The sequence below is a fragment of the Vanellus vanellus genome (genome assembly GCF_965231255.1).
Source record: "Vanellus vanellus genome assembly, chromosome: 1".
Classification (NCBI taxonomy): domain Eukaryota; kingdom Metazoa; phylum Chordata; class Aves; order Charadriiformes; family Charadriidae; genus Vanellus; species Vanellus vanellus.
This window is the reverse complement of record NC_138905.1, coordinates 104,403,511-104,419,521: the sequence shown is the minus strand read 5'-3', so window position 1 is coordinate 104,419,521 and position 16,011 is coordinate 104,403,511. Positions and strand designations below refer to the sequence as shown.

The 16,011-nt window shown below is 47.9% G+C and overlaps 1 protein-coding gene across 1 annotated transcript; it reads right to left on the bottom strand.

Annotated features, from left to right (window-relative positions):
* Positions 1 to 2,802: 2,802 nt before the first annotated feature.
* Positions 2,803 to 15,725, bottom strand: BCL9 (BCL9 transcription coactivator). Its single transcript, XM_082497373.1, has 7 exons — positions 15,466 to 15,725; positions 13,566 to 13,882; positions 12,462 to 12,651; positions 11,891 to 11,990; positions 9,230 to 11,459; positions 7,002 to 7,262; positions 2,803 to 5,562 (listed from the first exon to the last, which is right to left on the bottom strand). Exons 1-7 carry the CDS (start codon positions 15,516 to 15,518, stop codon positions 4,445 to 4,447), a joined length of 4,269 nt encoding a protein of 1,422 aa, XP_082353499.1. The 5' UTR covers positions 15,519 to 15,725; the 3' UTR covers positions 2,803 to 4,444.
* Between the last annotated feature and the right edge of the window lie 286 nt (positions 15,726 to 16,011).

Below are 16,011 nucleotides of genomic sequence, written 5' to 3'. Positions count from 1 at the left end.
AACAAAACCAATCATAAGCTTAAAACTTGAGCACCTACTGAGGCCATGAGGACCTACACCTCAGCATGAAAGGTTTGCTGGTTGAAAGTCAAAAGGACATCAAGAAGACAGTAAGCTTGGTATATTTGCCAATAAAGCCAACATAATAAAGCTAGCAGTTCAGGGGTTTTTAGGGCCTGAAGAACACTCCTGATAATGCGCTTTAACCTTAAGCAGAAAAAGCATGATAAAGCTAGGTGTTACACATCTACCACAACAACAGCATGAACAGAAATAACTGGAAGTTATGTGGACTGGCTAAAAATGGGAAAAAAAAAAGTCTTTAAAGTAGAGGTCAGCTCACCCAAAAGATGGCACACAGCACATGTGCAAGACAACTTACCTTTTTTAGGTTAAGAGTTACTACCAATCAATACAGTGAAGTGTGTTTTTCTAAATACAGGCCTACATCAAACATGGATCATTTCTCCTTGATAAATATCAAAACAGTGAACAGGTTTCAGCCAACAGCCTGCCAAGGCTTCTGCATCATAAGTGCAGAAGACCACCAGCAGTGAAATGTAGCTTCTTCTGCCACCAGGATGAAAACTGACATGGTAGATGGTCAGCATACCAAACCCTGCAAAATTAAGTCTTGTATGTACCATATTTGTAATAGCCCCAACACTTTAGCACAACAAATGCTGTGCTCCAAGTCTAAGCAGCGTGTTTAGGATTCACACTTACCCTCAGGAAGAGTCAGGCACTACATCTACTCCAAGTCAGGATACACAAATTGTATCAGAAGCACAACCAGCATTCAAATACAAACCGAGATTGATACAGATTAGATCTCCACATACTGGTCTGTCTTCTGAAACGTTACCCATTAGATATCACTAGGAGGTCAGGACTAAACTCTTAAGGCTGGCTACTTGCTTGTCAGGTTCTTTTTGTAGATTAGCTAGCCCATGATACAGCTATAAAGCTTGAGTTTATTTGGACCATGCTTAAAACTGCCATTGTATTTCACAGATGACCTGTCTGCAACAGTCTACTACTTTAAAACAAACAGATTTCAAGTATTTTAAAGTTTTGATTTAGCAGGCGCATTACTTTGCGTTTCAGAAGTTCACCATCTGCTGGGTTTACCTTTTAAGTCTCTCCACACTCCGGCTGCGCAGCCATCTGGGATGAGATAATTTGAACAGCAGACTGTTTCCTCCCATGTTACTAGAGAGGAAGAGCAGCCAAGCATGTATGAATAAAGTCTATTTCATTCTTTCAAACAAAGGTGGAGGATGATTTGAAAGTTTAAAAGAAAAAAGGAAAAAAAAGAGGAGGGGGAGGTGAAGAAAACTAAAAATGGCAACCCCACTTTCTGTATTCAACTGCACCATGACTACCAGAGCTGAGTCACAGTTACTATTGATTATAAATAAGCAGGAGAGAACAGAGTCTGACTTACAGATCCCAAGGTGAATTTGCAAGGCTGGCAGCTAGAAAGCTTTTTCATTTGCAAAGCAAAAGGGGAGAAGTAGAATCAGATCAGCACAAAGAAGCTCAGTCTACATCTACCGAGCCGTTTTTCTGACCAGGGCCAGCCAAGGTATTAGCATCTCTTGTCCATCAGCTTGTGCAAACCAGGCAATGCCACTGAGGTTAAGTGCACCTATGCAGACTCCGGAGAATCCACATCTGTATTTTCTGTAGGAAAAATCTCATTAAGATGCCAAATACCAGCATCTTAACTCAGACAAACACAGAAGGAACTTTAATTATCCAGCATTTGTAAAATGTATCCTTTCACTGTCAAGTGGCTTTGAAACAGTGAATCCCCTATGCTAATTTTTCTAGAACAAGTTGCAGTCATCTCAAATCCTTTGCTATTCAAAATACCTCAACAGTCACAGGAGGCACTGAGAAAGACTAAAACAAACAAACAAACCAACCCTCCAGGTTATTTCTGTCGATCAAGAAGTTTGCTTTGTTCAACATGGTAAAAACAGTGAGGAGTCGTGGCAGAAGTAGCAACACTTAAAAAGGCTGCACTGTGACAATTCCCATGCAAGGTCCTCAAAAGGGAGCTGTGCAATCATTTAAAAGAGGTAACTCCACTCTACAGAAATAACACTTACTGTGTCATTGTCAGCTCTTTCTAAAATCTTGACAAGCTTGTGCTTCAGGCACGCTGCTTGTCTTGTTAGAGGGAAGCACCACAACAGACATCCTACACTTTGTCAAAAGAGTAATTCTCACCCAAAATCATTGTAAATTTGCATGACAGCACAAAGGTGAATTTGGAAGCAGGCAGCAGAAGGCTCTGAGGCTTGCGTGCCTCCAATGGTGCATGGCTTCACTCATTTTATAACACTAGCAATGAAACTTTGGTAAGCTGGCCACAGACAGCAATTCTTTTTCCACCTGTTAAGGACCAGTTAACTCTGAAAAACTCACACAAGACGCATAATAATACTCATTCTCCACATGAAGTTTCACATTAATAGCCATCCCTTTGAGGAAACTACGCATTGAAATAATTTCAAGTAACAGTAAGTGGAAGGAAGAACACACTCCATATACAGTGCTGAGGGACCAGAGAGCAGACAGCCACAGAGCCCACTCCCTGCCCGACAGATCCACATCTGGCTCCTCCTGGTCTTCTCCAGGAATGGAGCTCAACTCCCGATCCATGTTTCAGCATCCAGTCTTTCACTCCTCATAGACAAAACCATAAACCTTCTTGCTGAAATTCTCTCAAAAGGAAAGTTTGAGAAGACAGGGGATTAGGAAGCGATCGATGAGAACTGCGGCAAAGCAACAATTTACCCAGCAGGGTTGTCTTGATAAAAATCTGCTCGCTGATGATTTCTCTCTCACCTTTGTTATTTCAGTTCATCCATTCCCTGCTACCTCAGCCTCCGAGTGCCGGCAATCTGAGACCCTACCCAGTTCAAAGCCCCCAGGGGGGACACACAACCACAGTGCCCCGCACAGTGTTGGACTCTGGTGCCCAGCAGGCAGACGCTGCTGCTTAGGGAAAACTCAAAGCCACACACCTTCTAGTGCTGGAAACACTCTCTGGGAGGAAGTGACAGAGACAACAAGTTTCATCTATTCCTTGACCTTCAACAAATTGAGGAAGAAAGACTGTAACTATTGTCCCTGGGGCATTCTGAAATAAGACCTCACTCCAAGGAAAAAGAAATCCATTTCAGAATTAAGCGAACAGTAGTGCCTCGCAGGGAGCACGCAGACCAGACTTTCAGGAGCCACCAAAGCTTACCACACCTGGCCTCTGCGCTGACTGTGATCATGAGGAAGAGCAAACAGTCATCTGGCCAGTCAGCTGATGTACATAAACAACTGAACTGGATAAAGAAGACAGTTCATTTTTGTAAGAAACAATATATTTTATTTTTCTGACACCACAGCCCTGGCGAGTGGTTTTGTACCAAATTTAATGGAGGTTACACAGAACGTTTTACGCTGGGGAGGAAAAAAAAATAACCACAAAAAAATCCTGGATAACTTTTAGTGTCTGTTCCACTCCCACATTAATAAAATCACTTGGGGTTTCTAAGAAAAGGAGAATAGGAAACAGTGAGAGAGACTACTGTAGGATGTAACAGTGTCCAAGTCCAGCCCCTTCCTAAAAGTGGGAAGAGTCCCCACATGAGGAGAGGCTCTCCTAGATTTACTCCCCAAAATAACACAATGTATTGCAGCTGCCATAGGAGGAGACAGAAGGGGGATGGAGAGAGAGAGAAGCCTATTTAATAAAGAGTGGGAGGGAGAGACAGAAGGTGCTGGACAGCACGCCATAATTTGAAAAATATGTCCTTAACTTATTATTTATCTCTTTTAAAAGATTCCCCTCACTGAACTTAAGTTCCTTTTTGTGCTTTTCATTAATACTCTGCTCTGAGGTCGTAGTTTGGTTTTTCTATACATTGGAGTTGAAGGAAAATAGTCCGAAGTTCTGAAGATGGATTCTCCACCTAAAGTAAACAGCCTAGAATCCCATTCTCCTCTCACCCCAAAGACTAAAGTCTCTGCTAAAATCCCTTTTACAATATAGTACAGTACACAAAAAACCCCAAAGATAACCGAGAGTCCTGGGAGAAGCCAGTCCAAAGGACGTAAACATACAGAGAATGGTGCAACTTGTGACAAATGGCAATTCTCAAAATACAGCTACAGATTCTCAAAGCAGGTGCCGTCACGGGATACCCAAGTCCACAAAAATAATTTTTAAAAAATAAATCTTAAAAAAAAACAACCTGTTAAAATGAATAATTTTTTTTTCAGGTAATTCCATACATTCGAGATTTTCCAAAGCATCCTCTGGTCTCTTTTCACCTATTGCATGGCCAAACTGTACTCCTGAAGCTCCCAAAAAAGCCCTCAGGACTTGGAATCTCATCTTGACAAGGATCAGAACATCCAGTCTTATGGTAGCAGCTTAAAACATCATGTTCCCTGGATTTCCAGGGCCTTGGCTAAATCCTCCCATGCCAACGTCAGCAGCCATACCTCGGGGCCTCATCTGGGGGGGAATCATGATGTTTTGTTGGGGTCCCATCATGCCCTGCATTGACATCATCATACCAGGTGACCCTACAGGGCCCGGGTGGCTGTACAGCCCCGCAGGGGCTCGGTCCTTGCCCGGGATCATGCCCACAGCGGCCACAGGGTTACTCATTAGCGCGGGCTGGCCAGGCATCGCCGTTTGTGCTGGTGACATCATGCGGTGGTGCGGCCCCATCATGCCTTGCTGCAGGAAGGCAGGCGGTCTCATTGGGTTGTGACCTGGCATGGACGGAGCCGTCCCAAGAGGGATATCTGGAGTTCCCACTGGCCCGGGGCCCCCCATGCCAGGCAACGTTAGTCCCATCCTCGGGGTCTGCTCTCCAATCATCCCCTGCATGTGGGAGAACCCAGGCCCAGGACCCTGCGGCTGCTTGCGGCCTGGCACCTCCCCACGAGGGAAATACTGTAGTGTCTGGCTAGGCTTCTCCGACGGGATAATCCTGGACAGGTCAAACTCTGGTATTCCCGTGGCTCCAGGACGGATCACCTCCTGCAGCTCTGGATCAGTGAAAACTGAAGGCATATTGTTTCCAAGAACAGTGAAGGAGTCTGGACCGCCAGGGCCTCCAGTCTTGCAAAGTGCTGGATCTGTTGAACTTTGGGGCAGGTTGGTAGGACGCCCCAGAGGTCCTTCTCCGTGGAAGCCCATTCCCGCTGGGAAGTTGCCTTGTCCACCGCTGGGCCCATTGTGTGGAAATGGCACCTGCTGTGGAGGGGACTGTACAGGAGGGAACCCCTGTGGGAAGCCCAGGCGTCCTTGAGGTACCATTGGAGACTCCTGGGAACCGTGCCCCATCATCGGATTGTGTGACATCAGGCCGGGTCCCACAGGGACCCCATGAGGAGGTATATTGGGTCCCATAGCATTTGGAGAGGGCATCTGGTTGTTATGGGAAAGAGGCTGGGTCATTCCCATTGGGCTAAGGGTTGGCATTGGACCCACTGGGTTTGGACCTGAAATTCGAGGATTCTGAGAATTAATGCCCATTCCTGGGGAAGAAATAAGGAATCACATTTAGATAACAGCCAGCAATAATCAAAGCTATCAGAGAGCTTTCTGCAAGGTTACCAAATCCACACATACACAAAAATTACTGCTAGCAAAAAGCATCAGTAGTGGCTCTGTAAAATGTTATTTTAACAAAACAAAAAAAAAAAAACAAACAAACAAACAAACAAACAAAAAATCAATGCCACCTACACAGTGGCCTCCCTAAGATTGTCACTGCCCTGTCAAAAAGTGACTAAAGCCTGCTCTATAAGTAGGATCTCAATCCAACCCATACCTTTACTACTTCCCTGGCAGTCTAGATGATGCAGGCAGTAAGAAACATGTCTGTGGCAGATTATGAACATACGGACACTTGTCCACTGGGAGGTGACAATCTTCTTTCAAAACTCAAGAAGTCAGGAATCAGGTAGCCCTCGTAAGACTAGGAGGCAGCAATCAATGAGGTTAATGAGCTATCATCATGAACTTATTCAATTAGCCAGCTTCCCCAGGTATATTCAGCCACTCTGATCATTACTCTGTGAAGCAAAGCTACAGGTAAACTCATCAAGAATTCATTACCAGTTGCCGCTCTCATGAAACATCTACTCACACCCTCTTTCAACTATGTTAATTCAATTGGGTGGAGGAGCTACAGCCTACTTTTGTGTTAAATACATACCCACAAACATTAAGCTATCAGCAGGGACTGGATTTCTCATATAAACACACTCACCAGCAAGACAGCCCAAAAGGACAATGTTTTATTTTACTTTTCCTTTAACTCTCTCAGGAAGGGACCAGGACCCTACCTCAGTCCTAGTTTCCCCTCAGCCCTGGCTGAGGTCACCTGCCATGACACATTCCCTATATGAAAAGATGTATGTTTTGAGAAAGCAATCTAACACTCTCTTCTGTAATAAAGGCAATCCACAAAATCCAGGAAAAGACCAGATGATTCAGTGTCAAAAAAAAAAAAAAACAAAAAAAAAACCAAACAACCAAACACAAAACAAACCAACAACAAAAACACCCAACCCAAAACCTGTGAAGCTTCTATGACACTGCCTTAAGACAGGGGAAGAACAGTTTCATCTGGATGAACCTTGTAGGTCTGACCCTTATTCCCTTGAGCAGCCCTCATTCACACAAGTAATTCCAGTCTGGCTGAGTGGAAATCCTTCCCATACATAAGGATTTTTCAGAATAGACACTTTCTGAAGAACAGACACACTTTCTGGACAGAAAAAAGTGGTTGCAAGGAGAATTTCCATCTCTGTTTCAGAGAATTGCAACTGCCGCCTTCAAAAACAACCCACAGCTATACATTCTTCAAGGTTTTTCCCTCTCACCATCTTCATTTGATGAAGCTTCCATAAAAATCACCCTCACTGTATTACCTGAATGCTTGGGCTTATGTTTCTTTTGAGTTTCTTACCTGGTACGCTGTTCATAGGTGGCAAGTTTGGGGAGCGTGCTGGAGGGGAGTCATCATCTGAGCTGGCCACAGTTTTGATGGCATCATGATAGAGTGGTGTAGAGCTGGGCATGGCAAATTTGGACATCCTGGACATCATAATGGAGAGGGGATTCTGGGAGAGGGTCGGCTCTGGGGGCATTGTATAAGGACTGCTAGAGGGAAGATTTCCAGGAAGAGTCACAGGAGCAGACTGGCTGACTGTGGAAGGAGGTGGACCACCTTAGGAAAACAGGAAAAGAAAAAGAGAGAAAGAGAAAGAAAAAGACTTTATTTTTTTTTCACCTCTTACCATTTTTTCCTTAAATACCATTTTCTTCTAGAAATCACAAAAACTAGAAATACTTTTTATTGCAAGGGACCATCTGACTAATGCAGTTAATGACTGTGAAAGGTAACCAGAAAAATAAGCTTATCAGTCAAGATGGTTAACATTTGTTATCCTGGATTCTGCACTTCTACTGGAACTATCTTGAGCCTCTACAAATCCACGTGAAGAATTAACAGGTAAACCTGAAAATCCTACTATTCAACTTCCATACACTGAAGACAGACTTAGATACCAGGTCAAGCCATAGAAAACAAAATCTATCGTCAATTAACTGTTCCTGCACCCACCAAATGTCAACTGTAACTCCTTTCCCTTTTTCTTTAGGAGGCATCAAACAAGCACAAAAGACATAGGCAGCACAACAAGAGCTGTAGCACATACTATGCTGAGACACACGAGCAGATTTCTGACAAGCCGCATCAGCAGCTACAAGTAAAACTCCCTGTTTATGTTTCATTTCAGGTTTTATACACACATATTTACAGCTCATTCCAGTTAAAGAAGCATTTTCTGCACCTATTAGCTTAACATCATCCTTTGCTCTCCCAAAACTAGAAATAACTTAACTGCACTTCCAGTCTCCTCTGTTCGCCACCAATGAATTTCATGCCATCCAGACTACGCGTGAAGGAAAGATGCTAAACTTAAGTTGTACAATCACTGAAAATTCACTGCACATTCCTCAGCTCCACACCCCCGAAAAAGGAAAAGTGAATAGGGAATACAAAAATCCTGCCATGCCAAAACATTTATGCTTTGAAAGAGCTGCAGGTAGAAGCATTCATTAAGCACAACATTAGGCAGGGACTAAAGCACTTGGTTCTGACTTGTAGGCGCTTGGGCTCACGCTGGGCACAGCCTCAGCAGCCACGAGGGACGCTAACATCCAGGCTCCCCTCCTGAGCACAGAGACCTGGCCAGCAATCCCCACAGCTACTGCGGGGGGTTACCCTCGCCGCCACCGCCGCTGCCGGTTCCCCGGTGCCCCAGCAGGCAGGTCCCGGCCGCCGCCGTGCCGTTACCCGCAGCAGCACTAGAGGGCAACGTGGGCCAGCAGCTCCGCTCCCGGCCAGCAGACCTTCCTGGGCTGGAAGGCCACCCAGAGCTGCGGTGCTGGGAGCCGGGATGAAGGGGCAAATGTGCTCCAGGGTGAGCTCCGGGAGGGTTTGGGAGCAGGAAGGAGAGAGCAGAGACGTGCCATCAACAGCCGGCAGATGTTCAGGAGCAGACAGGGTAGTGCCAGCACCTGCACCACAAGGTCCCAGGCACAGCACAGGTCCAACTTGCTACCAAATGCTACATATGGTGGTGTTTAGCTCTTGCTAAAATGGTTGAAGCCTGAACAAGTGGTAGCAGACCTCCCTGTCTGTGGTGGTAAAGCTAGAAAGCACTAACCATACCTAGATACACGACTGGCTAACTATGCACAGCATGTCTTTGTAGGAGCCTTTTATCCCAAAACATTTTCATAACATCAGCAGGATCTTCTCCACACAGCTACGATCACCAGGAGCCATGGCAGAACAGCCAAAAACCCTGCCAAGGAGAGATTTCTCCCATCAACACCCCGCATCTTTTCACACTTCTCGACCCCACCCTTTCACCTTCATGTCCTCTGCATGACCAGCCCTCACCTCAACACAAGGCAGATATGGTGCAAACCCACAAATACAACAGGAGGAGGAAAACAGCTTGCGCTCCGCTCGTGTAGCCACCCACCAGACCCTCATCACAGCCCCTCTCACATAGGTAAAGTGCCATCTAGCTCCTGCCACCCTGCAAGAAACCACCTCCCTCCCCTGGCTGCACACCTTGGGGTAACCCAATATGAACCGCATCTAGCGGAGGCAGCACTCACCCGAGTCCACGTTCCCCAGCATGGCTGGAGAAGACATGGTGAGAGACGCCTTGTGGTTCGGGGGAATCCCAGGGCTCTGCAAAGGAGGCTTTGGAGATGAAGTCCATCCGGGAGAAGGTGCAGGGAGAGACGGAGACTTGAGGTGGACAGGAGAAGCAGCAGCAGACCCCAAAACAGGAGGGGACTTAATGGAGGCAGCAGCAGCTGCAGCAGTGGGGCCCGCAAGCATTCCTGCCAGCTGGGAGGGTGTCTGAGGGGACTTGAGGTTCCCCGAGGGAGACCCCATCATGGGAGACTGGACCTGGCGCATCGTGGGGGACTTCAGGGGGTTGATTCCTGGCGAATGCACCTGACCGGCTGCAGAGATATCCAAGGGCTTGCGGCCGAGGCTGCGCTGCGCAGGGGGAGCAGTGTTGAGGCTATTAGGGTTACTGGTGGGATTGAGAGGTAGTGGCGGCATGTGGCTGAGCCGGTTGTTAGTCCTTTGGTCAGGCCCGATCTGTTCTCTGAGATTTCGGAGACCAACTCCTGGGCCCTGAGACATGGGAAGGAAAGGCCTGGGACCCATGCCATACTCTTGCTGTGGGTGCTCCCCAAATGGCAGCGGCACCATTTTCTGCTGAGAGGAGAGCATCTCTGAGACACCGGGGCGCAGTTTCATCATCTCTTCTGGCCCGACTCCTGCCTCCCTCAGCTTCTGAGGGACCAGAGGTGGGTTGGAGCCCATGCTGACATTCATGCCCATGTCCCCCTTCATGCTGCCAGGGCCCATCCCGAACTCCAGCTCCCTGCTAGATGCCATTTGTGGGGGTATTCCTTTTGGGAAGTCCCCCCTGGAGGGGCTCATTGGCCCTTCCACTGGCATGCGAGGGAAGATGGGGTTGTTCCCAGGCTCCATGTGTCTCTGGGAGGGCATCATTCTGTTTATCTCCATTCCGGGCCTGATGCCTTCCATGTTCAGGCCGGGAGGGAGGCCCATCTGTTTCTCAGCCAGCTGCTGCTGATAGAGCTCTTCGGGCAGCCCCTGCGGATTGGGGAACCGCTCCCCTCGGCCAGGGCCGCTGAAGACACCCTGGCCAGGAGGGAAGTTTCGGCCATCTGGGATTTTTGGCACATCATCTGGCCAGCTAACTCCCGAAAGCCCGGGCCGGGAGGCAGGATTCGGGACACTGGGGCCCTCCATGTCAGGGTTCATCATTCCTGCAAAACCAGGCAGGCGCATCTGGCTCCCAGGTACATTGGGATGGGGGGCCATGCCCCTAGGCGGCAGAGAATGCGACATGTTCATGCCTTCGGGGAAGGGCTCTGGACCCCCAGGTCCCCAGCCCTCCCCAGGGGTCATCTGGTAGGGAGGGGGAGGGCCTCTGACCACCCCACGAGGCCCATGCTGATGGACCATCATGTCCTGCAGGGAACACTGCTGCACAACCACTTGCTCTTGCTTTCTTCTCTTCTCCTCGTAAAACTCCTGCTGCAGCTTGAGCCAGGCCACCTGCTCGGGAGTCATGTGGTCCAGATGGTCTGGGCCTATGGGTCCTGACTGGGAGTTCATTGGTGGTGGCCCCATTTCATCTGGGGAAAAAGGCATGTCCCTGTGTCCTTGAGGGCCAAATGGAGCACCTCCATCTGTCCGAGACCCTGACCCTTTGCCTAAACTTTGGGATTGAGCCATCATAGCCTGTATCGGCCCTTCAGGTTTCTTTTGAGGACCATCCAGCACACCAGCATTTGGGGGTGGCCCCCCACTTTGCCCTCCCGCAAACTCCTTCTCATCAGGAAAGAGCATGCGCTGTATGTCTCTCAGGGTCTGCAACGAGCGCTCTCGATGCTCCAGCTGCTCCTGTGACAGTCCATCTGGATTCTCACCCAAACTGGATGGGTCCCCACCAGACACCTGCTGGGGAGGACCTTTGGGGTCTGCAGCAGAGCTATTGCTACCTTGGGAAACTGGGCTAACCGCTCGATTATTGGGGGTCGAACTCTGCCCAAATCCTTCTGTCTGCAATGGGGTAGAGTTGGCAGGGCTGCCCACAGACATCACTTTGCTTTCCACACTGGGACTGTCCTGATCTATAGGACACGGCGGGCCAGTGGATTTGGATACCGGCACTGACACAGGTGGAGTCGGCTGCATTTTGGCGTTCTGGGGAGGGTTCTGGTCCTGGGCAGTGGGGGGCTGCGGCTGTGGCAGGGGCTTGGGTTCAGTCCGAAGTGCAGTAATCTGGGGGTTCTGCAAGAGAAAGCCACAGGCTGTCACTTTTTCTTCTTACCACCCTGTCACATAAGCAACAGTGCAAACAGAATGTCCTGTCTCAACACCACCAGCCCACGCTTTGCAAGGAAAGGTAGTCTTCATGCAGTGATTACAGAGCAGCCTCTTGGCCATGCAGAAGCCTATTTTGGTCAAGTATTACAGCAGGTACCCCTTGCTTCTGTGCTAGCTCTGCACAAACAACGGGTCAGAAATATACTACCAAAATATTTCAAGACTCAAGCTCTTTGGATGATCCAAGACATATTTGCAGAAGGCTAGAACAACAACTGTCTCTCTCTTTTCTACCCTAAGCTTTATTTCAGTGTGTAAATAATCATCCATCTCTCTGAATCACAGACAAGCACATTTACCATTTCCCTTCCCACCCACATGCAGGTATTCCCTACCAAGGGTACAGTGTTTCGTTCCGCCTTGCTGTTTGAGATGTTCTGGATATGAAAGGACACAATGGTTTCCACCTGTCCCTTCAGCACAGCTTCTGCAGCCCTGCAGAGACAGACAGACACAGACATCTCCAGTTGAAGCTAAGAATCAATTTTCCTTAACCGCCCTCCCTTCTATCCTTCAGCTGGCAGAAGGGAGAAAGGCTTAGCCACACATATTTCACTTTAGATGAGTAGCAAAAGAAAAATGCTTACATCTACAAACTCATCAGCATTCAGGGTTCATCTCTCAGTTTAAACCATGCTGGCTGCTACTCACTGCATGGATTGCAAAACAGTATCTACTAGCGTTTGCCAAAAAATCCCCACACCTCGGAGGAATAAATAACCATTTCTCAGAGGGCAAGAGGTAGTGACATTCTCCACTCCAGCCCCTTCAGCATCACCAAAACAAATAATAACTTTTTGCTACAAGAATTCACTTGACAGAGAAAATGCACATGAGAACTTCTTAAAAAGGGAGCACAGATATAGGCCCCGGTCCCTGAAGACATTCAAGCATCTACCTACTTACTTGTTGGCCATCTCAGTAGAAAAGACATAAACCACTTTGGATGGAGTCTTCTGCCCACTTGCCGGCTCCAAAGTGGCAGTCAGGCCATGGGAAGGTGTGGAAGACCTTGGGGCTGAAGCATTTGAAGGAGTCATGGAGTGTGGCGTGTGCTGAGACTCCTGGGACTTCACATGATCAGCAGAATTGCAGTCTGGAAGGGAAGAAAAAGGAAAAGAGGGGAATCACTACCTTGGGACCTCTATGGAAACCATTTCTGGAAACTGATCAGAGCTTTTCCTCCTCTGAAATTTCACGCTTCTCCCTCAAGCACCACTAAAGGCAGTTGTTCTTTTATACCATGCATCTTCCCTCTAATGCCATGCTGCCCTTTAGGCACCACTAGGAGAAAGCTCATCTTGTCCCTTTCCAAGGCAAGGGGCATTTCCCGGAGCTGATCCCTTTGAATTCTCCAATGGCCACACAGAAGAGCAGGAAAACTACACGCTAAATGAACAAATATAAAAATGTCTGCACCCAAGGAGACCACTCTGTGCAAAACTACTTTTTTTCCTTCAGCCACCTTAGCCAGGTGACCTAGCAAAGAACAACAAAGAAAAGATGTGCAGTTGTCCATCTAGTCTGTTTCTGCATTGCCTCAGAGAGGCAATGTTGGAGCCAGGAACAGAACACAGAAATCCCAATTCTCTGGCTTGTGTTACCAGTCAGGGTGCTATGGGTTATGTATCTGTGTTGACAAAACAGGCTTGCATATTGTTCAAAACCCCAGTTACAACAGAGCAGTTCCTGAAAGGCCAAAGGCCAGAAAGAAACCAACAGGTTGCATTTGTACTTTCAAATCCTCTGGGGGAGTTTCAGAGTTACAAAGGAACTTTCCCACCAGAGCCAGGTCTGTGCTTTTAACTGAGCGTGAACAGGACATTTACCGATGCCAGCTATGACAACCTCTCCTCTTCGCCTGCTCTAAAGACCTTTATGCTTCATTGGCTGGAACTTACAGAACCCCAGACAAATAAATGTTTCGCTAACACTTGCACAGTGATTCTCCATCTCACAGAGGACTCAGTCTAATTGTCTGCACTTGCGCATAAATCCCAGCAAACATACCTTTGATTTCAGGGTCATCATTAGGAGTCCCAGCTTCCCTCTGTTCAAAGGAGTCTGCCGAAATGCTCCTCTCTCTCTTCCCCTTCCCCTTGGCACCATTTCCAGCCCCATTCTTCAGCCCCATGCTCCCACCTGGGCCAGGGAGCACTTTGGGGGGGTGACCTCCACTTTTGGGGTCACAGGGAGAGGGCTGGGATTGGCTGGTGGAGCCCCCTTGTTTGCCCTGGTTGGAAAATTTGGAATCCAGCTGGGGGTTGCCAGATGGGGACATCACTGTAGGGGGACGGACCATCACCTCCTGCTTTGATTTGGGGCTACTGGGGACAGAGCAAAAAAAGGAAAAGAAAACAACAAGTGATAAATCACACCATTGATTCATTCAACCCTGTAGGAACAGATTAGAGAGAAGCAGGAACAACCACTGCCACCTTTGCAAGCTAAGACGATAGCTGACAAATAAAAAGTGCCTGCAAGCTTCGAGTCACACAGGTGCTTTTTTGAACATGACCTGGAAGGGTTATCATTCAAGATGGAATCTCATTGCTCAAGAAGGCACCAGGGTAAGCTACAGACCTGCCAGATCCCAGGAACTTCTGTCACATGAGGACCTACCTCTGGGGCTTCTGTCAATAAAGACAACGGTTTCTATGTGCACAGAGAAGCACCTCACACCAAGACCAGCTCAGAGTAAACAAACAAGGCATAATAAAGTTCACCTCACCACTCTCCTGGACCCCAACTACAGGCTGCAGCTCTGATCAGAGCAGGACCCCCCCACCCCCTCCCTTGCACTTCCCTATCCAGTTCTACAGGGAGCACAAGGAAAACCCAGCATTACTGCAGCATTCATCATTGGGGCGAGCTGCCAGGAAAACACAAACCTCTGACCGTGAAAACAATTAAACCAGCTACAACCTGCCTCTGAATAAGGAAAGGAAAGGATACCATCTCCCTGCATACTCCTGCAAAATGGGGCAGATGAAGCTTCTTTAATTTGCCAAAAGAGATTCAGAGTCTTTCCTTCCCTCTTCCATTCAGCAAATTGCATCCTAAAGATATTTTGCTTCTCTGGGTTTTACAGATGTATTAGCCACCCCTTCCTCCTCACCCTCAGTTTCTCCATTGCTATCGGATCTTCTGTGCTGTGTTTTCCCATCATTACTACTATTTCCAACAGGCATCACTTGCTAGCTTCCTCACTGTGGGACTTGCACAAGCAGTTTCCTCCTTTGGACAGATATCTGACTCAGAGGCATTCCCTCTGAATTACTTTTAAGCTCCAGATGACGTCTAGGAGTAACTAATCAAACTTGAGAATGCTGTCAATCAGATCATTCTAAGTCCCTGGACACTACTGGGCTTCCATATTTCTCCCCTTCCAAATTAGTGGAGGAGTGATGCTGACCTGCTGCACTGGCAGGTGAAAGATGCAGAGGATCTCAGTGCACAGCTGATCAGTTCTCCAGGCTGTTTAGGCCAATAATACTGAGGAAGCATTTTGTGTGAAAGTACAGAGAGAGAGACCTTCTGCTGCCCAACTACCCCTCGGGGAAAAAAGATAATTAGAGGAGGGGGAAGGAAAAAAACCACAAACAAATAAGATTAAACATGCTGTTTCACTCTCCTACAGCCTATTCAGACACCTGATGTGAGGGAGGAGGGCGTGAGAAATGGAGAACCCGCACCTCACGCATTTACAGCTTTCAGCTCATCCTAAGCCTAGCAAACGAGGAGGCTTGTCAGCACTGTCCAGCCAGTGCTCAGGTACTCAGCGGGTCCAATGGGAGCACAATTGAGGACCAATAAGTCACATGCACCAGTCCATGGCTAATCCTGCAGCAGAGCAAGGACAGCATCATGCACCAATCCAGAGCAGCTGACTGCAAGCTCTTCTCCTTACCTCTGTGTGTTGCCTGATGGGGAGTTCCTCACTTTGGGGTTACTGGAATGCATTGACAGAAATCCTGAGCTCACAGTCTCACACGCACACAGATGGGCTCTCGTCAAGTTCCTCTGGGGAGTGTGCTGCCAGAGGCAGCGTTGAAGCACTTTCTGCCACCTGCTTTGCTCAATGCTGGCTGTCTGCTTGCCTTTTTTCTCTTTGCTCCTCTCTGGTTTTGCACTGGGTGCTTCCCTCCTGCAGCTCCAGCATTCTCTAGTCGTGTGCCTCCTGCTGCCCAGGGGAAGTCTCGCATCTCCAGAGCACACTGTTAAAACCACCCCACAAGAAGAGAACAGAAAATCAGTGAGGAACTTCCCAAGCAGACGTGTCTGGTGTTAAGCAGTAAATGGCTATTCTCCCCCCATTACTGAGAAGATACAGAAAAGAGCTTTCAGATGTATACAGTACAGCTGTGTATTTCAAATCAGAGGCAGCCCTGGCTGGCCATTCAGTTTAGAGGCAGTGAGGCCATCTTCCCTTCATCCAAAACAAATTACTCTGGAG